Source organism: Oncorhynchus nerka, unplaced genomic scaffold, assembly GCF_034236695.1.
Source record: "Oncorhynchus nerka isolate Pitt River unplaced genomic scaffold, Oner_Uvic_2.0 unplaced_scaffold_39___fragment_4___debris, whole genome shotgun sequence".
In the NCBI taxonomy this organism is placed as follows: Eukaryota; Metazoa; Chordata; class Actinopteri; order Salmoniformes; family Salmonidae; genus Oncorhynchus; species Oncorhynchus nerka.
In genome coordinates, this window is record NW_027039951.1 from 6,243 (window position 1) to 31,982 (window position 25,740).

At 46.0% G+C, this 25,740-nt stretch overlaps 1 protein-coding gene and 1 pseudogene across 1 annotated transcript; both read right to left on the reverse strand.

The window, feature by feature from the left end:
* Positions 1-7,152: 7,152 nt before the first annotated feature.
* Positions 7,153-12,247, reverse strand: LOC135568806 (uncharacterized). The gene is made up of 3 exons (XM_065015575.1): positions 11,159-12,247; positions 9,161-10,056; positions 7,153-7,686 (listed from the first exon to the last, which is right to left on the reverse strand). Exons 2-3 carry the CDS (start codon positions 9,683-9,685, stop codon positions 7,594-7,596), a joined length of 618 nt encoding a protein of 205 aa, XP_064871647.1. The 5' UTR covers positions 9,686-10,056; positions 11,159-12,247; the 3' UTR covers positions 7,153-7,593.
* A 931-nt stretch (positions 12,248-13,178) lies between these two features.
* LOC115127776 (protein artichoke-like) lies at positions 13,179-18,243 on the reverse strand (annotated as a pseudogene).
* Between the last annotated feature and the right edge of the window lie 7,497 nt (positions 18,244-25,740).

Here is a 25,740-nt window from a genome sequence, read left to right on the forward strand (position 1 = left end):
ACGCAGTCAGTCAGGAAAGCTAAGGCCAGCTTCTTCAGGCAGAAGTTTGCATCCTGTAGCTCCAACTCCAAAAAGTTCTGGGACACTGTGAAGTCCATGGAGAACAAGAGCACCTCCTCCCAGCTGCCCACTGCACTGAGGCTAGGGAACACGGTCACCACCAATAAATCCATGATTATCGAAAACTTCAACAAGCATTTCTCAACGGCTGGCCATGCCTTCCGCCTGGCTACTCCTACCTCGGCCAACAGCTCCGCCCCCCCCGCAGCTCCTCGCCCAAGCCTCTCCAGGTTCTCCTTTACCCAAATCCAGATAGCAGATGTTCTGAAAGAGCTGCAAAACCTGGACCCGTATAAATCAGCTGGGCTTGACAATCTGGACCCTCTATTTCTGAAACTATCCGCCGCCATTGTCGCAACCCCTATTACCAGCCTGTTCAACCTCTCTTTCATATCGTCTAAGATCCCCAAGGATTGGAAAGCTGCCGCAGTCATCCCCATTTTCAAAGGGGAGACACCCTGGACCCAAACTGTTACAGACCTATATCCATTCTGCCCTGCCTATCTAAGGTCTTCGAAAGCCAGTCAACAAACAGGTCACTGACCATCTCGAATCCCACCGTACCTTCTCCGCTATGCAATCTGGTTTCCGAGCCGGTCACGGGTGCACCTCAGACACACTCAAGGTACTAAACGATATCATAACCGCCATCGATAAAAGACAGTACTGTGCAGCCGTCTTCATCGACCTTGCCAAGGCTTTCGACTCTGTCAATCACCATATTCTTATCGGCAGACTCAGACTCTGGTTCACCAATTACTTTGCAGACAGAGTTCAGTGTGTCAAATCGGAGGGCATGCTGTCCGGTCCTCTGGCAGTCTCTATGGGGGTGCCACAGGGTTCAATTCTCGGGCCGACTCTTTTCTCTGTATATATCAATGATGTTGCTCTTGCTGCGGGCGATTCCCTGATCCACCTCTACGCAGACGACACCATTCTATATACTTTCGGCCCGTCATTGGACACTGTGCTATCTAACCTCCAAACGAGCTTCAATGCCATACAACACTCCTTCCGTGGCCTCCAACTGCTCTTAAACGCTAGTAAAACCAAATGCATGCTTTTCAACCGATCGCTGCCTGCACCCGCATGCCCGACTAGCATCACCACCCTGGATGGCACCGACCTTGAATACGTGGACACCTATAAGTACCTAGGTGTCTGGCTAGACTGCAAACTCTCCTTCCAGACTCATATCAAACATCTCCAATCGAAAATCAAATCAAGAGTCGGCTTTCTATTCCGCAACAAAGCCTCCTTCACTCACGCTGCCAAGCTTACCCTAGTAAAACTGACTATCCTACCGATCCTCGACTTCGGCGATGTCATCTACAAAATTGCTTCCAACACTCTACTCAGCAAACTGGATGCAGTTTATCACAGTGCCATCCGTTTTGTCACTAAAGCACCTTATACTACCCACCACTGCGACTTGTATGCTCTAGTCGGCTGGCCCTCGCTACATATTCGTCGCCAGACCCACTGGCTCCAGGTCATCTACAAGGCCATGCTAGATAAAGCTCCGCATTATCTCAGCTCACTGGTCACGATGGCAACACCCATCCGTAGCACGCGCTCCAGCAGGTGTATCTCACTGATCATCCCTAAAGCCAACACCTCATTTGGCCGCCTTTCGTTCCAGTACTCTGCTGCCTGTGACTGGAACGAATTGCAAAAATCGCTGAAGTTGGAGACTTTTATCTCCCTCACCAACTTCAAACATCAGCTATCTGAGCAGCTAACCGATCGCTGCAGCTGTACATAGTCTACTGGTAAATAGCCCACCCATTTTCACCTACCTCATCCCCACAGTTTTTATTTATTTACTTTTCTGCTCTTTTGCACACCAATATCTCTACCTGTACATGATCATCTGATCATTTATCACTCGTGTTAATCTGCAATATTGTAATTATTCGCCTACCTCATGCCTTTTGCACACATTGTATATAGACTCCCCTTTTTTCTACTGTGTTATTGACTTGTTAATTGTTTACTCCATGTGTAACTCTGTGTTGTCTGTTCACACTGCTATGCTTTATCTTGGCCAGGTCGCAGTTGCAAATGAGAACTTGTTCTCAACTAGCCTACCTGGTTAAATAAAGGTGAAATAAATCAAATAAAAAAGTCAGTTAACAACAAATTCTTATTTACACATGTCAAAATCCAGACGACGCCGTGCCAATTGTGCATCGGACTCCCAATCACGTCCGGATGTGATCGAGCCTGTATTCGAACCGGGGACTGTAGTGACACCGTTTGCAATGAGATGCAGTGCCTTAGACCGCGGCACCACTCGGGAGCCCCATATACCTATCAATGTATGGTGCGTGGGGCATGTGTAGCCCTTACAGTGAAATACTTACTTACAAGCCCTTAATATCTTAACTTCTTAAAGCATTGTAAATAAAAGTAACATATAATTCAACGGCAGAAGTGAAGAGTTCCGCATTGCTTCCTAATTTAAATCCACTTTGCTTCCTAATATAAATCCACTTTGCTTCCTAATATTAATCCACTTTGCTTCCTAATATTAATCCACTTTGCTTCCTAATATTAATCCACTTTGCTTCCTAATATTAATCCACTTTGCTTCCTAATATTAATCCACTTTGCTTCCTAATATTAATCCACTTTGCTTCCTAATATTAATCCACTTTGCTTCCTAATTTAAATCCACTTTGCTTCCTAATATTAATCCACTTTGCTTCCTAATATTAATCCACTTTGCTTCCTAATATAAATCCACTTTGCTTCCTAATATTAATCCACTTTGCTTCCTAATATTAATCCACTTTGCTTCCTAATATTAATCCACTTTGCTTCCTAATATAAATCCACAAGCGTTCTATAATTAATATATTAGTTTTGTATTTCTTACATCTGCTAACAGCTAGTTTACATTTTCTTTGCAAGTTTTCACTAAATCATGTTATCAGCTAATGTTAATCGCTAGTTAGCTGACTAGCTAATAAAATGTACTGAGTCAGAGTAAATGGAGCTAGCTAATACAGCCTGATACCAGTACTGGTGGAGGCCTAAATCAGCATGTTTGTGTAACAGTATCTTCTAAATCAAAGTGGAGTTGGCAAATCGCAATTGCAACACTTGGTTAAAAATATCATGCAGCCTTACCGTGGCAATGTAGAAATGATCTCATTTTAGATCAACGTTTGGTTGAAGTTTGATTGAACAGTATTAAACAATCAGAATGGAGAAAGCCCCATTGCATTCTCACACAATCAGAATGGAGAAAGCCCCATTGCATTCTCACACAATCAGAATGGAGAAAGCCCCATTGCATTCTCACACAATCAGAATGGAGAAAGCCCCATTGCATTCTCACACAATCAGAATGGAGAAAGCCCCATTGCATTCTCACACAATCAGAATGGAGAAAGCCCCATTGCATTCTCACACAATCAGAATGGAGAAAGCCCCATTGCATTCTCACACAATCAGAATGGAGAAAGCCCCATTGCATTCTCACACAATCAGAATGGAGAAAGCCCCATTGCATTCCCACACAATCAGAATGGAGAAAGCCCCATTTACAAATTATTTCACAGTAGAGGGTGGCCTGGTCTACCGGCCAGGAGGGTGGCCTGGTCTACCGGCCAGGAGGGTGGCCTGGTCTACTTACTCCGACTAGCCAGGAGGGCGTCCAGCGACTCAGCCCACTTATCCAGTTCCTCCCGGCTGAACTTGACCTTGCTGTGGCCCACCTGACTCCATTGGCGAAGGAACGGGAGGCGGGACCGCTGCTCTTTAACACTGGAGAGGGAGAGACAGGGGAGAGAGGGAGAGACATTGAGAGAGGGGAGAGAGGGAGAGACATGGAGACAGGGAGAGACATGGAGAGAGGGGGAGACAGGGAGATACATGGAGAGAGGGGGAGACAGGGAGAGACATGGAGAGAGGGGAGACAGGGAGACAGGAGACATGGAGAGAGGGGAGACAGGGAGAGACATGGAGAGGGGGAGACAGGCAGAGACATGGAGAGAGGGAGACAGGGAGAGACATGGAGAGAGGGAGACAGGGGGAGACATGGAGAGAGGGGGAGACAGGGAGAGAGGGAGACAGGGAGAGAGGGAGACAGGGAGAGGGGAGACAGGGAGAGACATGGAGAGACATGGAGAGAGGGGAGACAGGAGAACATGGAGAGGGGGAGACAGGGAGAAACATGGAGACAGGGAGAGAGGGGAGACAGGGAGAGGGGGAGACAGGAGAGAGGGAGAGACATGGAGAGGGGGAGACAGGGAGAGACATGGAGAGGGGAGACAGGGGAGACATGGAGAGAGGGGGAGACAGGGAGAGACATGGAGAGGGGGAGACAGGGAGAGACATGGAGAGGGGGAGACAGGGAGAGACATGGAGAGAGGGGAGACAGGGAGTTACATGGAGAGAGGGGAGACAGGGAGTTACATGGAGAGAGGGGAGGCAGGGAGAGACATGGAGAGAGGGGAGACAGGGAGAGACAGGGAGAGACATGGAGAGACATGGAGAGAGGGGAGACAGGGAGAGACATGGAGAGAGGGGAGACAGGGAGAGAGGGGAGACAGGGAGAGAGGGGAGACAGGGAGAGACATGGAGAGAGGGGAGACATGGAGAGAGGGGAGACATGGAGAGAGGGGAGACATGGAGAGAGGGGAGACATGGAGAGACATGGAGAGAGGGGAGACATGGAGAGACATGGAGAGAGGGGAGACATGGAGAGACATGGAGAGAGGGGAGACAGGGAGAGACATGGAGAGAGGGGAGACAGGGAGAGACATGGAGACAGGGAGAGAGGGGAGACAGGGAGAGAGGGGAGACAGGGAGAGACATGGAGAGAGGGGAGACAGGGAGAGAGGGGAGACAGGTAGAGAGGGGAGACAGGGAGAGACATGGAGAGAGGGGAGACATGGAGAGAGGGGAGACATGGAGAGAGGGGAGACATGGAGAGAGGGGAGACAGGGAGAGAGGGGGAGACAGGGAGAGACATGGAGAGGGGGGAGACAGGGAGAGACATGGAGAGGGGAGACAGGGAGAGACATGGAGAGAGGGGAGACAGGGAGAGACATGGAGAGAGGGGAGACAGGGAGAGACATGGAGAGAGGGGAGACAGGGAGAGACATGGAGAGACATGGAGAGGGAAGACAGGGAGAGAGGGGAGACAGGGAGAGACATGGAGAGAGGGGAGACAGGGAGAGAGGGAGAGAGGGGAGACAGGGAGAGACATGGAGAGAGGGGAGACAGGGAGAGAGGGGAGACAGGGAGAGACATGGAGAGAGGGGAGACAGGGAGAGACATGGAGAGAGGGAGAGACATGGAGAGAGGGGAGACAGGGAGAGACATGGAGAGGGGGGAGACAGGGAGAGACATGGAGAGGGGGAGACAGGGAGAGACATGGAGAGAGGGGAGACAGGGAGAGACATGGAGAGAGGGGAGACAGGGAGAGACATGGAGAGAGGGGAGACAGGGAGAACATGGGAGAGAGGGGAAACAGGGAGAGACATGGAGAGACATGGAGAGAGACAGGGAGAGACATGGAGACAGGAGAAACATGGAGAGACATGGAGAGGGGGAGACAGGGAGAGACATGGAGACAGGGAGAAACATGGAGAGACATGGAGAGGGGGGACAGGGAGAGACATGTAGAGAGGGAGACAGGGAGAGACATGGAGAGAGGGAAGACATGGAGAGAGGGGAAACAGGGAGAGACATGGAGAGAGGGGATACAGGGAGAAACATGGAGAGAGGGGAGACAGGGAGAGACATGGAGAGAGGGGAAGACATGGAGAGAGGGGGAACAGGGAGATACATGGAGAGAGGGGGATACAGGGAGAGACATGGAGAGAGGGGAAGACAGGGAGAGACATGGAGAGGGGGAGACAGGGAGAGACATGGAGAGAGGGGATACAGGGAGAAACATGGAGAGAGGGGGATACAGGGAGAAACATGGAGAGAGGGGAGACAGGGAGAGAAATGGAGAGAGGGGAAGACAGGGAGAGACATGGAGAGAGGGGAAGACAGGGAGAGACATGGAGAGAGGGGGAGACAGGGAGAGACATGGAGAGAGGGGGAAACAGGGAGAGACATGGAGAGAGGGGGAGACAGGGAGAGACATGGAGAGAGGGGGAGACAGGGAGAGACAGGGAGAGACATGGAGAGAAGGAGAGACATGGAGAGAAGGAGAAGGAGAGGGTTGACAGTTAGAGGGGAGCGGTAAGGAGAGAGGGGGTGACAGGGAAAGGGAGAGACAATGAGAAGTAGAGAGAGACAGGGAAAGAGGGGGGGGGGGGGGGTAAGGAGAGAGGGGGAGACAAGGAGATGACAAGATAAGAGTATGTTTTGGTGTGGTTGGATCTGATTCCATGATGACACCACCCTCATTTCCACAACTGGTTGTCTCAGTATCATTACAACATCAAGGGTAGCATCCTTCCAAACGGAACTTCTGCCTGTACATCTCAAATGGCACCCTATTCCCTATGTAGTCCCAAATGGCAACCTATTCCCTATGTAGTCCCAAATGGCATCCTGTTCCCTATGTCGTTCCAGACGGCACCCTATTCCCTTTGTCGTTCCAGACGGAACCCTATTCCCTATGTCGTTCCAGACGGCACCCTATTCCCTATGTAGTTCCAGACGGCACCCTATTCCCTATGTAGTTCCAGACGGCACCCTATTCCCTCTATTCCAGACGGCACCCTATTCCTATGTAGTTCCAGACGGCACCCTATTCCCTATGTAGTTCCAGACGGCACCCTATTCCCTCTGTAGTTCCAGACGGCACCCTATTCCCTCTGTAGTTCCAGACGGCACCCTATTCCCTCTGTAGTTCCAGACAGCACCCTATTCCCTCTGTAGTTCCAGACGGCACCCTATTCCCTATGTAGTTCCAGACGGCACCCTATTCCCTATGTAGTTCCAGACGGCACCCTATTCCCTATGTAGTTCCAGACGGCACCCTATTCCCTCTGTAGTTCCAGACGGCACCCTATTCCCTCTGTAGTCCCAAATGTTCCAGTAGTCCCAAATGGCATCCTATTCCCTATTCCAGACGGCACCCTATTCCCTTTGTAGTTCCAGACGGCACCCAATTCCCTTTCCCTTTGTAGTTCCAGACGGCACCCTATTCCCTTTGTAGTTCCAGACGGCACCCTATTCCCTATGTAGTTCCAGACGGCACCCTATTCCCTCTGTAGTCCCAAATGGCACCCTATTCCCTCTGTAGTCCCAAATGGCATCCTATTCCCTATGTCGTTCCAGACGGCACCCTATTCCCTCTGTAGTCCCAAATGGCATCCTATTCCCTTTGTAGTTCCAGACGGCACCCTATTCCCTTTGTAGTTCCAGACGGCACCCTATTCCCTGCGTAGTTTCCTCTTTGAAAGAAACCTCGTCCCCGTGCTATTGGCCACAGTGGAGGAAATGTACGGAGCGATTGCTAAGACAGTTACTGAATACCAATGAAGTGACGAGGATATTTTAGTATATCCGTGTGACATCAGTGTTGAAGATCAAAACATACCCCAAACTGACTTTGTATTACCATCGGAATGCAATGCCCGGGCACGTTGATGAGCTTACCGGCTCTTTCTGTTCTGGGTTAAACAGGTTGGAGTGTGATGAATGGGGACTCTGAAAATAGAGACACGATTAGTTTATTTCCAAATTTAAATCCTCGGCATGTGTCACACACTAACAGGCAGGCAGGCAACACACACCACACCACACCACACCACACCACACACACACGCCACGCCACGCCACGCCACGCCACGCCACACCACGCCACACCACACCACACCACACCACACCACACACACACACACACACCACACCACACCACACCACACCACACCACACACACACACACACACACACACACACACACACACACACCTCAGCGGTATGACCTCCTTGGTTTTAGGCCCAATCGTAATAGATCATTTAAGGAAGTTCTGTTTGAGCAATATTTTTCCGTCATCGTCGCCACAAGAAAACATGCAACGTTGCCTCTGGGAAAGACTGTGGTAGAACTGTGTGCCAACATACATGGGGAATAGGAGAAGGACTTGTCACTACCAAACTTGGTATTCATTGCTTTTGCCATTTAGCAGATCAGATGCTATTATACAAAGGATAAAAGTATGGATTTTAAGAGCGCTTAATGAGTTACGCATAATTTCAATCAAATTTTGAATATATGACTAAAAATGTAAATGTGATTGAATATGAAATCCTTCATTCTGTCTTACTTTGACTTTTGATACTTAAGTATATTTAAAACCAAATACTTTTAGACTTTTACTCAAGTAGTATTTTACTGGGTGACTTTCACTTTTACTTAAAGTAACTTTCTATTAAAGGTATCTATACTTTTACTCAAGTATGACAATTGGGTACCTTTTCCACCACTGGGTGCAGGACACTACAGGGGGTGCAGGACACCACAGGGGGTGCAGGACACCACAGGGGGTGCAGGACACCACAGGGGGTGCAGGACACCACAGGGGGTGCAGGACACCACAGAGGGTGCAGGACACCACAGGGGGTGCAGGACACCACAGGGGGTGCAGGACACTACAGGGGGTACAGGACACCACAGGGGGTGCAGGACACTACAGGGGGTGCAGGACACCACAGGGGGTGCAGGACAGGGGGTGCAGGACACTACAGGGGGTGCAGGACACTACAGGGGGTGCATTTGTTTAGCTCCTGCTGTGCCCTGGGAGGGGTAGAGATTTCACCAGACTCCAATGAAATGGTCTAAAATGTGCAAACTCTGCTCACTCAGTGGTAAAGCTAGATCGAATGTAGAACTAGAACTTATGTAGAACTAATCTAGAAATGATGTATAACTAATGTAGAACTAGAACTTATGTAGAACTAATCTACAAATAATGTAGAACTAAAACTTATGTAGAACTAATCTAGAAATAATGTAGAACTAATCTAGAACTGAACTAGAACTAAGCTAGAACTAAAGTAGTCAAAAGCCATCACACACACAAGCTATTCATTCCCATACAATAGCCTAACACATCCATTACCAAACACACTGTCAGAGCCCACTCCTCTAGTGACCCTGACCTCCCACGTCACTCTTTACCTGCCCAAACAGGCTCTTCAGATGTAGCTTGGCTGCTGACAGCTTGGCTCTGGCGTGGGACCGTTGCTGTGACTTGAAGGAAAAGGGGCTGGAGTCAAAGGTTGAGTACGAGGGAGAGGGCGGAGGCCGGTCGTGCCTGCCCACGCTCTCTGTGCTGCTCCCCGAAGTCGCCGGCGCCAACTGACCATCACTGTACGCCCTGCATCCTTCACTGAGGTTCACCACTCTCAGATGACCCTTACCCTCTGGCCTCCCCAGTTCTGTGACGTTCTCCACGCTGACGCTGTGCTCCTTGCCCAGCTCCCCCCTCCCCGGTGTTCTCCCAGGGCTGGCCTCAGGCTCCAGGATGATGGGTGTAGGGGGGAGAGAGGTGGTTCGCCCATCCAGTTCGTCCTCTCCCAAGTGGGGAGTGTAGGTGCCTGACTCCCCGTCCCGGCTGTGGTAGTTCTGGTCCTTAAGCTCCACCTTCTTCCACGGCAGGAAGTCCATATTCAATAGGGACCCCTCGGAGCTGAACCGACGCATGTTGGCAGCGCCGCCGGATGGAGGGAGACTCAAGGAAGGATGGATGGCCGGATGGAAGGAAGGAGGGATATAGGTGCAGGTAGGGAACCACAGAAGGGAAGCCAAGCGGGTATGGGAAATGGGAGAGAGAGAGACAGAGACAGAGAGAGAGACAGACAGAGGGGGAGAGAGAGAAAGAGAGAGACAGAGGGGGAGAGAGAGAAAGAGAGAGACAGAGGGGGAGAGAGACAAACAGACAGACAGACAGACAGACAGACAGACAGACAGACAGACAGACAGACAGACAGACAGACAGACAGACAGACAGACAGACAGACAGACAGACAGACAGACAGACAGACGAGAGAGAGACAGAGAGTCTGGAGGAAAGACTGCAGCAAAGAACAGTGTGTAAAAGGAAACAGAGACGGGAGGAAGATCAAATCGGACAATCACAGAAAATGTAGAAATTCATCAGGGTCTACCGTTTCATATCATAGGTACACTTTTACAGAGTTATGGTACACTTTTACAGAGTTAAGTCTGCAAGCTGCTGAGTCAAAGCCAGCCACTCTGACATGCTCACAAGTCTGTACAGCTACAGGTAGAAACACAGGGCCGAATCCCAAAAGCTACCCTATTCCCTAAAATAGTGTTCTACTTTTGAACAGAGATCATGAGTATGTATGATCAGGAGTACCATGTCCGTTGCTGACGAGTCCACGCCACATTTAAAGTCCCCCCCCCTACTCACGTGACATATTGAAAGCACCTATTAGTTTTCAACTGAAATGAAAAGACCCTCAACATAAATGTGTTGGCGACTTGGCTGCAATAATTAGATACATTGTAGCCGTCTACTGATGCGTGTTCAGATTTGTACTGATTTGAGCGCATCGTCTCCCTGCAACTTGACCCACATCTAAATGACATACAGTACTGTGACAAAAGATGACATGTGAGTGAGACTGATTTTATTTAAACAGCAACATGTGTTCTCCATGTTATGTTTTCAACATTGTGTATTAAAGTAATAACTCTCAAATCAAATGGTATTGGGTCACATACACGCAATAACATCTGCTAAACACGTGTAACATCTGCTAAACATTCAGTGTTTATCTTTAAAATCTTTAAAACCTGGGCTGCCGATAAGGCATTGCATGAGTGTCAGGTAGCCTAGCGGTTAGAGCATTGGGCAGTCACCAAAAAGTCGCGAGTTCGAATACCCGAACCAACAAGGGCTGTGGGGGAGTCTGTCGATATGCCTCGATGTCCTGCAAGGCATCTACCATTATTTGCTCCAGAGGTACTGTACTATGGCTGACTCTGTAAAGCTACATTTCACTGCACCTGTATGTAACATAACTGTTGACTACTGCTGCTGACTATTTTAAACATCTCAATCCCACCGGAAGGGGAGTTTATTAACTCCCTCTTGTAAACACTACAGTGTAAACAAACAAAAAAAGATCCGGGGGTAAAATGTATTACCTCGATGTCCTGCGGTTACTCTGCCACCTGTGCTTTCATGACTTCGGCTCCAAACGGTTCTCTGTCCCGGGAAGTAAGTCCTCTGTTTGAACCATATGTTAAGTCTCAGTTCGATTACGTTTGGTTTAGCTTGAGCGTCTCACTTGTGATTTCGGAGCGTTGCCAGGGGTGTATTCACTAGAAACCAAACGGAAGAAAATGGAACGAAACGGGGAAGGACCTTCCTAAATGTGCCTATTGAGAAACTCCCGTTTCCCGTTTGGAATAAACGATTTTCGTTCCAAAACGTTTGACTAATGATTACACCCCTGGCAAGAAGCGGATTCGCGGACGCCCACTCTCTCTCCCTCCACCAAGTGCTCTCAATCGTTAACAGTGTCCTGACGCTCCATGTGTTACCGAATAGCTGCAAATAAATAACAAGCGGACCGACACACGAACGAAATTACTAGCACCGAGAAAGTTTCTCTACCTCAAAGTTCACGCAGAGCTGTTTTGTAATTATTTTACACGTGAATGACCCAGCTGCGCCTCTTGTCTGTGTCGCCACCAAAAACTCCGTCTCAGTTTGCCGTTGTCACTTGGAGCATAATTGTAGGTGTGTCCAGGAAAAACGCAATAAACCACTTAGGAGGAACTCACTGGGGTGGGCTTGCTATGAGTGGAATCATTAGCTATGTTTCCGGGTAACTTGTCCAGTGATTTTTTTGTTGTTGTCGACATTTAGAAAGTTTGCATAGAAAATAGATGCAACAATAGCCTGCTAGGGTGCGGTTCCATTAACAGCTGAAATGTGTACCTTTTTGGACAAATTCACATAGAAATGTGGGTTATAGATCTGTCATTCTCATTGAAATCGAATCTAAGAAATGGTGGATCTGTTCTATGGTCGTCTGTAGCGCACAATCTATTGCTGCAATGCCTGTAATGCTTTCAAAGACATTCCTGATTGAGTAATGCAATTATCCAGTAGACATACTCAGGCATACACCACTCAAGAGCATAATAACTACACAGCTATCATGTTCATCCCACTACATGCCAATTCTCTGCTACAATCAGTATTCCGCTATCCCTGAGTTCCCTGGCCCTAAATCAACCATGAGAGAGAGAGAGAGAGGGTGGAGAGAGAGAGAGAGAGCGAGAGCGAGAGGGTGGAGAGAGAGAGAGCGAGAGAGAGAGAGAGCGAGAGAGAGAGGGTGGAGAGAGAGAGAGAGAGAGAGAGAGAGAGAGATAGAGAGAGAGAGAGAGAAGAAATAGACAGAGAGAGAGAGACAGAGAGAGAGAGAGAGAGAGAGAGAGAGAAAGAAAGAAATAGACAGAGAGAGAGAGAGAGACAGACAGAGAGAGGGAGAGAGGAGAAAAGAGATGGGTGGTGGACTAGACTACTCTGATATTGTCCATTCAACAGCACATCTCTGGTAGTGTCCATTCAACAGCACATCTCTGGTAGTGTCCATTCAACAACCCATCTCTGGTAGTGTCCATTCAACAACCCATCTCTGGTAGTGTCCATTCAACAGCCCATCTCTGGTAGTGTCCATTCAACAACCCATCTCTGGTAGTGTCCATTCAACAGCCCATCTCTGATAGTGTCCATTCAACAACCCATCTCTGGTAGTGTCCATTCAACAGCCCATCTCTAATAGTGTCCATTCAACAGCCCATCTCTAATAGTGTCCATTCAACAACCCATCTCTGGTAGTGTCCATTCAACAACCCATCTCTGGTAGTGTCCATTCAACAGCCCATCTCTGGTAGTGTCCATTCAACAGCTCATCTCTGGTAGTGTCCATTCAACAGCACATCTCTGGTAGTGTCCACTCAACAGCCCATCTCTGGTAGTGTCCATTCAACAGCCCATCTCTGGTAGTGTCCATTCAACAGCCCATCTCTGGTAGTGTCCATTCAACAGCCCATCTCTGGTAGTGCCCATTCAACAGCACATCTCTGGTAGTGTCCATTCAACAGCCCATCTCTAATAGTGTCCATTCAACAACCCATCTCTGGTAGTGTCCATTCAACAGTTCAGTGAGCTCAAACGCTGATGCTCCTTATCCAACTACCACCGTAGACAAATTAATTATTTCACATAATATATGTCAAGGTAATGTAAATATTTAAACAATCCTCGAGGGGGAAAATGAGTTGCATAATCATTGTGTTGTGTGCATATCCAAGGTTCTGTGGTAGGTGGATGAGTAGAGGGAGCCACAGGAGGTAGCTACACTCTCTGAGAAGAGTCTTTCAACATCGACCACAGGCAACACCACAGACAGTGTGTTCATAAATGTTTCCAAGTCTACAATCACTGTACTTAGGGGTTACGTTTCCAAAGCAGACAGGCTTTTGAAGTTACAGAGTGTGGTGAACTTGACATGTATAGAGATGGCGTTCCCTCTAGTGGTAGACGGGCCACTCTACACACTGAAATTGTGATGTCAGATGGCGCTTTTGTCGTTTGGAGGAGGTCTGTCCTGCATCGTTATGCTTGCCTTTGTTGTTATCATTGAGGCTGAACCGGATAGTGTGTGTAGTTAAAATGACATCAAGATCATCACGTGGATTTAACCTAGCAAACTAGCTAGATATTGTTCATTTACTGCTGCTCTTTAATTATTTGTTACTTTATTTATTTTCTTTTTGGGGGGGGGGGGGGTATTTTTGTTAACTGCATTGTTGGCTAAGAGCTTGTAAGGTAGCATTTCACTGTAAGTTCTACCTACACCTGTTGTTTTCGGTGCATGTGACAAATACAATTTGATTTGATAGCTTAGTGACCTATCTTCCTCTTGAGTGTTTTGCGTTGTTAGCTTGTCAGCTAGCTTAGCGTTTGTTAACTTCATTAGCTTGTCAGCTAGCTTAGCGTTTGTTATCTTCATTAGCTTGTCAGCTAGTTTAGCGTTTGTTATCTTCATTAGCTTGTCAGCTAGCTTAGCGTTTGTTAACTTCATTAGCTTGTCAGCTAGCTTAGCGTTTGTTATCTTCATTAGCTTGTCAGCTAGCTTAGCGTTTGTTAACTTCATTAGCTTGTCAGCTAGCTTAGCGTTTGTTATCTCCATTAGCTTGTCAGCTAGCTTAGCGTATGTTATCTTCATTAGCTTGTCAGCTAGCTTAGCGTATGTTATCTTCATTAGCTTGTCAGCTAGCTTAGCGTTTGTTATCTTCTTTAGCTTGTCAGCTAACTTAGCGTTTGTTATTTTCATTAGCTTGTCAGCTAGCTAGTATTAGTTAGTTAAGTGGCTTGCTAGTTCAAATGAAGCACAACTGACAAACGTTTTACAAACTTTTATTCGTCATGAACATTACAAGTCAAAAGGGATTTCCCTCCACAAATTAACAACCGAAAATAAGGTAGTACTCTGTAATTATACATGAATAATTATACACGAAGAAAATAAAACACCAATGATATTAGGCAAAGCTAAGCAAATGTATAAAAACAATTCCAGTGGCCTACTCACATGTTGTTCAATATTTACCTGGATGGGTAGGCATGTAACTTCAAGTATATTAGCTGAATTTCTAATTATAGAGAATTATCATTTAATTTCCATAGTGAATTATTGTAATGTTTGTTTGTGTCAATTTATCCCATGATGAATTGACAATTTGACACAATAACATTTTATTAACTACTTAATTCATTAATTTTAAATTCAGAATTCATATGGACATTTGTCTATAACGTTGTCATGTTAATATCATAACTTTTCTGATAAAGTTCAGAACATCTAGGTTAAAAAGGTTATTACATTTAGTTTATGTCTCACTGGTCTCTTCACCCCGGTGAAGATGGAGTCCCTGGTTTCCATGGCCACCCAGAGTTTTTGCCAGAAGATCCCGGTGTGCTCCCCAGCTCTGAGCCAGCTCAGGTAGGTCGGTTTCTTCAGCTGCCTCCTCATGCGGTGGTAAGAAGAGAGCTGCTGGTCTGGGATCTCTTCCAGGAACACGACTCCAGGATGCTGGCCTTCTAGGCAGAGTTGCAAATAAAAAGCCATATCTCAGACTGGCCAATAAAAGATTAAGATGGGCAAAAGAACACAGACACTGGACAGAGGAACTCTAACTAGAAGGCCCGCTTCCCGGAGTCGCCTCTTCACTGTTGACGTTGAGACTAGTGTTTTGCAGGTACTATTTAATGAAGCTGCCAGTTGACTTGTGAGGCATCTGTTTCTCAAACTAGACACTAATGTACTTGTCCACTTGCTCAGTTGGGCCTCTCACTGCTCTTTCTATTCTGGATAGAGACAGTTTTGCTCTGTTCTGTGAAGGGAGTAGTACACAGCGTTGTACAAGATCTACAGTTTCTTGGCATTTTCTCGCATGGAATAGCCTTAATTTCTCAGAATAAGAATAGACTGATGTGTTTCAGAAGAAAGTACTTTGTTTTTGTCCATTTTGAGCCTGTAATCGAACCCACAAATGCTGATGCTCCAGATACTCAACTAGTCTAAAGGCCAGTTTTATTACTTCTTTAATCAGAACAGCAGTTTTCAGATGTGCTAACATAATTGCAAAAGGGTTTTCTAATGATCAATTAGTCTTTTAAAATGATACATTTGGATTAGCTAACACAACGTGCCATTGGAACACAGGAGTGATGGTTGCTGACAATGGGCCTCTTTACACCTATGTAGATATTCCATTAAAAATCAGCCGTTTCCAGCTACAATAGTCATTTGCAACATTAACCATGTCTACACTGTATTTCTGATCAATTTGATGTTATTTTAAAGGGAAAAAAAAAATTCTTTTTAAAAACAAGGACATTTCTAAGTGACCCCAAACCTTTGAACGGTAGTGTATGTGTGAAGGGATTGTATTTGTAGCCAGAGTGAGGGTTGAGCAATCTCTCAATTTGTCAATAAAAGCCAAACTGTTGAGTGATTGTAAACTTGTAAAGTCTTCTTTATTGATTGGGTTTAGCTTATTTCCATTCAACTGCAGGGTCTCTATTGAAAGCATCATTCAAGGTTTTTTCATTCATTTTTTTTACTACAGTATTATTGACTGGTATGTTTGTTTATTCCATGTGTAATTCTATGTTGTTGTATGTGCCGAACTTGTCACGCCCTGGCCGTATATCTTTGCTTTCTTTATTATTTTGGGTCGGTCAGGGTGTGACATGGGGGATTTATGTGTTTTGTCTGATCTAGGGGTTTTTGTATGTTTATGGGGCTGTTTCCTTTCTAGGTAGTAGTTTGTATGTCTATGGTTGCCTAGATTGGTTCTCAATTAGAGGCAGCTGTCTATTGTTGTCTCTGATTGGGAACCATATTTAGGCAGCCATATTCTGTGGGTACTTTGTGGGTGGTTGTTTCCTGTCTTTGTGTTCTCTGCACCAGATATGACTGTTGTTGTTGTTGTTTGTTTGTAATTGTGTTCATGTTGAGTTTCTCATATTAAAAACCATGAACTCTAACCACGCTGCATTTTGGTCCTCCTCTCCTTCGACGGAAGAAAACCATTACAGAACGGATTTGCTTTATCTTGGCCTACCTGGTTAAATAAAGGTCAACAGCCTACCTGGTTAAATAAAGGTGTTCTCAACTAGCCTACCCGGTTAAATAAAGGTGTTCTCAACTAGCCTACCTGAAATAAAGGTGTTCTCAACTAGCCTACCCGGTTAAATAAAGGTGTTCTCAACTAGCCTACCTGGTTAAATAAAGGTGTTCTCAACTAGCCTACCCGGTTAAATAAAGGTGTTCTCAACTAGCCTACCTGGTTAAATAAAGGTGTTCTCAACTAGCCTACCTGGTTAAATAAAGGTGTTCTCAACTAGCCTACCCTACCTGGTTAAATAAAGGTGTTCCTACCTACCTGGTTAAATAAAGGTGTTCTCAACTAGCCTACCTGGTTAAATAAAGGTGTTCTCAACTAGCCTACCCGGTTAAATAAAGGTGTTCTCAACTAGCCTACCTGGTTAAATAAAGGTGTTCTCAACTAGCCTACCTGGTTAAATAAAGGTGTTCTCAACTAGCCTACCTGGTTAAATAAAGGTGAAATATAAAAATAAATGTCCTTCCTTCAAATCCTGGAAGACACATCTTATAGTGGTAAAGGACGAGTTGTATGAGTCCTGTTAGAATGGTAACATCTGAGCAATCCAGAGTATTGACGTTATTGAAACTGAGATCCAAGAAATGTACAGTTGGGAGATTCCTCATGGCATTTGTTACAGAGTAAAGCTTGTTGTGGCTTAGTCTTAGATTTATCAGCTGCTTAATGGATCTGAATGACGACTCAGACAGCTCAGACATATTAATGTCTGATAAATCAAGCTTTGTTTGGGGGCTGACTGCAGCGACTACAGCAAATCCTCAGATACAAAACTGATGTTATTTTCTTTCAGTCGAAGTACACTCGGAGTAGATATGTGACAGGCAATATTGCCCACTTTTATAGCAAAGGATGTCTTTCTCCCTAAATTAGAAAAAGTGTCCGAGATGTTAACGAAGAATTGGTGAAGCTTTGGAGTACCATACTCATATCCTCAAAAGATATCTGGACGCCACTCGGGTCTAGCAAGGATATGTCACCCAGAAAAAGACTGCCAACATCCCATTCCATGCTTCCATTTTGGCCACAGTAGGAGAGTTTTAAATTCTGAAGGTTAGGACGAACACCTGCTGTGATGCCTGGACCCTTTCCAATGGATTCTGGGATACATCCAGCAGCCTCAGGCCTACAGACATGTTTGATATTTTCCTTAATTCCAACGAGGTAAATTTCTTCTTACCACTCCTCCTCCTTCCAATTTGGTAAAACGTAAGAGGGGTTGAACATCCTTTAGATCAGGTACTTTGTTGTTGGTTTAAGTTCACTACATGTCGATCCAGAGAGAGGCAGGAGAGGATGACCCAATAGTTGTGATTAGGTTGTCGTCCAGGTGTAGCGCTGAGAGGTTGTCCCTGAAACATGTGGACTGAGATGGTGGTGAGTTGGTTATAGCCCAGGTCTGGCCTTTGCATGGCCACAAAGTGTAGAAAAGCTCTGTCTTCAACATGAGAAATCACATTAGAACGTTTTATAGTCCCGTACCCCTTCAAACATTCAACCTCCAGCTGTACCCCTTCAAACATTCAACCTCCAGCTGTACCCCTTCAAACATTCAACCTCCAGCTGTACCCCTTCAAACATTCAACCTCCAGCTGTACCCCTTCAAACATTCAACCTCCAGCTGTACCCCTTCAAACATTCAACCTCCAGCTGTACCCCTTCAAACATTCAACCTCCAGCTGTACCCCTTCAAACATTCAACCTCCAGCTGTACCCCTTCAAACATTCAACCTCCAGCTGTACCCCTTCAAACATTCAACCTCTAGCTGTACCCCTTCAAACATTCAACCTCCAGCTGTACCCCTTCAAACATTCAACCTCCAGCTGTACCCCTTCAAACATTCAACCTCCAGCTGTACCCCTTCAAACATTCAACCTCTAGCTGTACCCCTTCAAACCTTCAACCTCCAGCTGTACCCCTTCAAACATTCAACCTCCAGCTGTACCCCCTCTAGCACCAGGGTCAGCACACTCTCAAATGCTTTTTTTCTTCCCATCATTGTAAGCCTGCCACACTCACACTATATTATATATTTATTAAACATAAGAATGAGTGTGAGTTTTTGTCACAAACCGGCTCTTGGAAAGTGACAAAGAACTCTTATAGGACCAGGGCACAAATAATAATATAATAATAATAATCAATAATTATTTAACCATCTTACATATAAAACCTTCTTTTTTCATTGGAGAGAGTCTCAGTCTTATATCATTTTCCACACACAGTCTGTGCCTGTATTTAGTTTTCAGATAACAAATTAAGTTGTTTGTGTCATGCGTTTCGGGAAAGTACCTGCGTAAATACGCACCCAGCTCACTCAGGTACTTCTCTATATCACATTTGACATTGTCGTGAGTTAATTTGCACAAAAATCATGTTAATTATTTGACTAGGCTACTTGTATTTGACATTGTGTTGTCATTTCGCTGAACACTAGATGGTTTAATTTTATTTTTGGCAGTGAAACGAGGCTACTCAGGCGAGAAAAAAACCTCACCCAAATGTATGGCCCCGTTGGAAAATATAAATGTACTGTTTGAAAATGTGAAGGAAAAAAAAAATATATATATATAAAATATATATAAAAAAAATGATAATGTGAATCCCATTTTTATTTGCGTACCCCGACAGCATTGCGCACCTGCCTTAGGCTATAATTATAATGTTTTGTTGTTGACAGAGTTACAGCATAAGGCTATTTTTGCACCTGAGCAAAACATGCAAACTGAAAATAGCTTGTCGATCCTGTACTGGTGTTGTTGATGTCAACTTAATGGTCAACTGTAAGAAGGTCATTCACCTAATCATTACTTAAAACGTTTGCCTAATGATAATAATACGTTACCAATATGTGGTTCAAATGGAGTAGAGGAACGTAGAAAATATAGATCCATGTTTCGCAAAAGCTTGGGGACCCCAGCAGTTTCACAAATGTGTTCCATTCCAAGCCCAGCACACCTGATTCATCTCATCGACGGTTTGCTAATTCATTTAGTGGAATCACGTGTGCTTGAACTTGAATTCACCAAATACTGTTTGAAACGAGAAAAGAGACAAGAGAAAGAAAACATCTTCAGGGCAAATACGCTAGCTCAGAGAAAACACGGGCTGAAACGGGTACAAAATAGCTAAAATACTAACACAGTATTTGACTCGTAATCATCAGAGGAAGACAGAGTCACTCCCAGTGACTGTGTTTCTCATTCCTAGCTCTGTGGTAAATGTGTGACCCTGTTACCGGTAGGACTTTTATTTTAGAGGAGAATAGCTTTTTTAGTGGGTGTCTCTATGAAACAAATAGGCTGACCACATTGTATTCTTTCACAAGTGTTTTGCCGTGTGTTCCAGTCATGTCTGATCACAGCGCCGCCTGGAGTTTGCTAAACGGCGTTGTGCCTTAGATTGGAACCGATGCTGTGGTCACGTGACATGAAAATAGAGCTCTTTGGCAACGCACAACTGTGGTGGGTTTGGCGTCGGGGGGAGAAGAAGAAAAAACGAAGCATACGCAGAAAAGTACCTCATACTTACTGTAAAATATGGTGGTGGATCTTTGATGTCATGGGACTATTTTTGCTTCAATTGGTCTTGTTAAGGTCAACGGCATCATGAACGTTACCAAGTACCGGGACATTTTAGGCAAAAACATGGTTGCCTTTGCTAGGAGGCTGAAGCTACAACAAAATAACAATAAACTGCATTGTCAAAAAGAAGATTCAGTCCCTTATACAAATGACCAAATGTACAGAAGGAATAGATTGACCAGTTTTCAATCAAGGGAAATATCAAACAGCCATGTACTATGGCACTCCATCGTCTCAACTCACCATTTAGCATATCTGAAACGTTTGAATTTGTGAGAGATAGATAACCCCATATCAAGGTTGTAATTTTCACGGATGCCTCCGGAACATTCCTCACGCACACCTGTCCCCTATTCCCACTGATTAGTACTTGTATACGTGGGCCCTTTGGTTTCCGTTGGGCTGTCGATTATTGTTACAATGTCCGTTGGTGCGTGTGAGTACCTGTGCTGTGTGTTGTGGGCTTTCATGCCCTTGTGGATTGCGCAGATGATTACGGGGTCTGGTCCCCCATGTGGTATCATTGTGCAGGTGATTACGGGTCTGGTCCCGTGTGGTATCATTGTACAGATGATTACGGGGTCTAGTCCCGTGTGGTATCATTGTGCAGATGATTACGGGTCTGGTCCCGTGTGGTATCATTGTGCAGATGATTACGGGTCTGGTCCCGTGTGGTATCATTGTGCAGGTGATTACGGGGTCTAGTCCCGTGTGGTATCATTGTGCAGATGATTACAGGTCTGGTCCCGTGTGGTATCATTGTGCAGATGATTACGGGTCTAGTCCCGTGTGGTATCATTGTGCAGATGATGACAGGTCTGGTCCCGTGTGGTATCATTGTGCAGGTGATTACAGGTCTGGTCCCGTGTGGTATCATTGTGCAGATGATTACGGGTCTCGTCCCGTGTGGTATCATTGTGCAGATGATTACGGGTCTCGTCCCGTGTGGTATCATTGTGCAGATGATTACGGGTCTCGTCCCGTGTGGTATCATTGTGCAGGTGATTACAGGTCTGGTCCCGTGTGGTATCATTGTGCAGATGATTACAGGTCTGGTCCCGTGTGGTATCATTGTGCAGATGATTACGGGGTCTGGTCCCGTGTGGTATCATTGTGCAGGTGATTATGGGTCTGGTCCCATGTGGGATCATTGTGCGTGTGTGTTATTTATTTGAGGTACTCCTCGCTCTTTTGTTTTGGGTTTCTACCCTGTGTTTTTGTTACGTGTTTGTTTGGTCTTTGTCCCCGTGCCTTTACACGGCACACCGTAATTTGGGCTTAATTTAAAAAACTATTACACTTTCCTGTGCCTGTCTCCCGAATCCGTTCATACCAACATGACAGTAATAAATATTGCCTGCTACAGATCTACATGGAACACACTTCAACTGCAGTAGAGCCTGCTACAGACCTACATGGAACACACTTTAACTGCAGTAGAGCCTGCTACAGATCTACATGGAACACACTTCAACTGCAGTAGAGCCTGCTACAGACCTACATGGAACACGCTTCAACTGCAGTAGAGACCTACCTGGAACACACTTCAACTGCAGTAGAGATCTACCTGGAACACACTTCAACTGCAGTAGAGACCTACCTGGAACACACTTCAACTGCAGTAGAGACCTACCTGGAACACACTTCAACTGCAGTAGAGACCTACCTGGAACACACTTCAACTGCAGTAGAGATCTACCTGGAACACACTTCAACTGCAGTAGAGACCTACCTGGAACACACTTCAACTGCAGTAGAGACCTACCTGGAACACACTTCAACTGCAGTAGAGACCTACCTGGAACACACTTCAACTGCAGTAGAGACCTACCTGGAACACACTTCAACTGCAGTAGAGCCTGCTACAGATCTACATGGAACACACTTTAACTGCAGTAGAGACCTACCTGGAACACACTTCAACTGCAGAAGAGACCTACCTGGAACACACTTCAACTGTAATTTTACAACATCTGTATGTTTCTGAGCAACTTCTCCAGTACTGCACCCCGCTGACAGGTCTGGTAATATCAGAGAATAATATGCTGTTCACAATCAATAGTACATTCAGAACGACCACGAACAATGATTTTTGGATTACACAGTTGATACCTTACAAGGTTCCAGCCAGTCAGAATAGAGATCTATGTGCAATGTGAAACATGGACAAACCTGGAACTTGAAACATTATTCCTCCTATATATGGTTTCTGTATTACTCTATATTACTTCAACATAATCCTTATTCCAAGTACTACCATGACGTTGGAAAATAAACATATTAAAAACAGAAACATACAAATTAGGGAACTCAGAAGTAAAAAACTATAGTATTCATTTTTGCCCCCCCCCCCTCCAAAAAAACCCCTAAGGACTTACAGAACTTCCTGACATGGTTTCATGCTTGCATTCCCCCTGTTTGTTACAAATGGTTTTTAACCAATAAGGCCCAAGGGGTGTGGTATATGGCCAATGTACCACGGCTAAGGACTGCAATGGGGAGTGCCTGGACACAGCCCTTAGCTGTGGTACATTGGCCATATACCACAAACCCCCGAGGTGCCTTATTGCTATTATAAACTGGTTACCATTTGTAATTAGAGCAGTAAAAATAAATGTTTTGTCATACCCATGGTATGCTGTCTGATATACCACAGCTTTCATCCAATCAGCAATCAGGGCTCGAACCACCCAATTTATAATCTCCATTATAAACTGGGTGGTTGGAGCCCTGAATGCTGATTGGCTGAAAGCAGCAGTATATACCACGTGTATGACAAAGATTTTAATTGTACTGCTCTAATTACCTTGGTAACCAGTTTATAATAGCAATAAGGCACCTCGGGGGTTTGTGGTATATTGCTGCGTTGCGTCGTGCCTAAGAACAGCCCATAGCTGTGGTATATTGCTGCGTTGCGTCGTGCCTAAGAACAGCCCATAGCTTTGGTATATTGCTGCGTTGCGTCGTGCCTAAGAACAGCCCATAGCTTTGGTATATTGCTGCGTTGCGTCGTGCCTAAGAACAGCCCATAGCTGTGGTATATTGCTGCGTTGCGTCGTGCCTAAGAACAGCCCATAGCTTTGGTATATTGCTGCGTTATTCCGTTTCTAAGAACAGCCCATAGCTGTGGTATATTGCTGCGTGCGTCGTGCCTAAGAACAGCCCATAGCTGTGGTATATTGCTGCGTTAAATGTCGTGCCTAAGAACAGCCCATAGCTGTGGTATATTGCTGCGTTATGGTTGCCTAAAAACAGCCGATAGCTGTGGTATATTGCTGCGTTGCGTCGTGCCTAAGAACAGCCCATAGCTGTGGTATATTGCTGCGTTGCCCTGCCTAAGAACAGCCCATAGCTGTGGTATATTGCTGCGTTGCGTCCTGCCTAAGAACAGCCCATAGCTTTGGTATATTGCTGCGTTGCTCGTGCCTAAGAACAGCCCATAGCTTTGGTATATTGCTGCGTTGCGTCGTTCCTAAGAACAGCCCATAGCTGTGGTATATTGCTGCGTTGCGTCGTGCCTAAGAACAGCCCATAGCTGTGGTATATTGCTGCGTTGTGTCCTGCCTAAGAACAGCCCATAGCTGTGGTATATTGCGCGTGGAACAGCCCATCGCTGTGGTATATTGCTGCGTTGTGTCGTGCCTAAGAACAGCCCATAGCTGTGGTATATTGCTGCGTTGTGTCCTGCCTAAGAACAGCCCCATAGCTGTGGTATATTGCTGCGTTGCGTCGTGCCTAAGAACAGCCCATAGCTGTGGTATATTGCTGCGTTGGGTCATTGCCTAAGAACAGCCCATAGCTGTGGTATATTGCTGCGTTGTGTCGTGCCTAAGAACAGCCCATAGCTGTGGTATATTGCTGCGTTGTGTCGTTCCTGTGGTATATTGCTGCGTTGTGTCCTGCCTAAGAACAGCCCATAGCTGTGGTATATTGCTGCGTTGTAGCTGTGGTATATTGCTGCGTTGTGTCGTGCCTAAGAACAGCCCATAGCTGTGGTATATTGCTGCGTTGTCGTGCCTAAGAACAGCCCATAGCTGTGGTATATTGCTGCGTTGTGTCCGTGCCTAAGAACAGCCCATAGCTGTGGTATATTGCTGCGTTGCGTCGTGCCTAAGAACAGCCCATAGCTGTGGTATATTGCTGCGTTAATCCTGCCTGCCCAAGAACAGCCCATAGCTTTGGTATATTGCCGTTATGCCGTGCCTAAGAACAGCCCATAGCTTTGGTATATTGCTGCGTGGTTCCTAAGAACAGCCCATAGCTGTGGTATATTGCTGCGTTGTCAGGCCTAAGAACAGCCCATAGCTGTGGTATATTGCTGCGTTGCGTCCTGCCTAAGAACAGCCCATAGCTGTGGTATATTGCTGCGTTGTGTCGTGCCTAAGAACAGCCCATAGCTGTGGTATATTGCTGCGTTGTGTCGTGCCTAAGAACAGCCCATAGCTGTGGTATATTGCTGCGTTGCGTTCCTAAGAACAGCCCATAGCTGTGGTATATTGCTGCGTTGTGTCGTGCCTAAGAACAGCCCATAGCTGTGGTATATTGCTGCGTTGCGTCCTGCCTAAGAACAGCCCATAGCTGTGGTATATTGCTGCGTTGCGTCGTGCCTAAGAACAGCCCATAGCTGTGGTATATTGCTGCGTTTAGTCTGCCAAGAACAGCCCATAGCTGTGGTATATTGCTGCGTTGTGTCCTGCCTAAGAACAGCCCATAGCTGTGGTATATTGCTGCGTTGCAAAGAACAGCCCATAGCTGTGGTATATTGCTGCGTTGCGTCGTGCCTAAGAACAGCCCATAGCTGTGGTATATTGCTGCGTTGCGTTGTTCCTAAGAACAGCCCATAGCTGTGGTATATTGCTGCGTTGCGTTGTTCCTAAGAACAGCCCATAGCTGTGGTATATTGCTGCGTTAAAGAACAGCCCATCGCTGTGGTATATTGCTGCGTTGTGTCGTGCCTAAGAACAGCCCATAGCTGTGGTATATTGCTGCGTGCATAGCTGTGGTATATTGCTGCGTTATTGTGTCAGGCCTAAGAACAGCCCATAGCTGTGGTATATTGCTGCGTTTGCGTCCTGCCTAAGAACAGCCCATAGCTGTGGTATATTGCTGTGGCCTAAGAACAGCCCATAGCTGTGGTATATTGCTGCGTTGCGTCCTGCCTAAGAACAGCCCATAGCTGTGGTATATTGCTGCGTTGCGTCCTGCCTAAGAACAGCCCATAGCTGTGGTATATTGCTGTGGTAAGAACAGCCCATAGCTTTGGTATATTGCTGCGTTGCGTCGTGCCTAAGAACAGCCCATAGCTTTGGTATATTGCTGCGTTGCGTCGTTCCTAAGAACAGCCCATAGCTGTGGTATATTGCTGCGTTGCGTCGTGCCTAAGAACAGCCCATAGCTGTGGTATATTGCTGCGTTGTGTCCTGCCTAAGAACAGC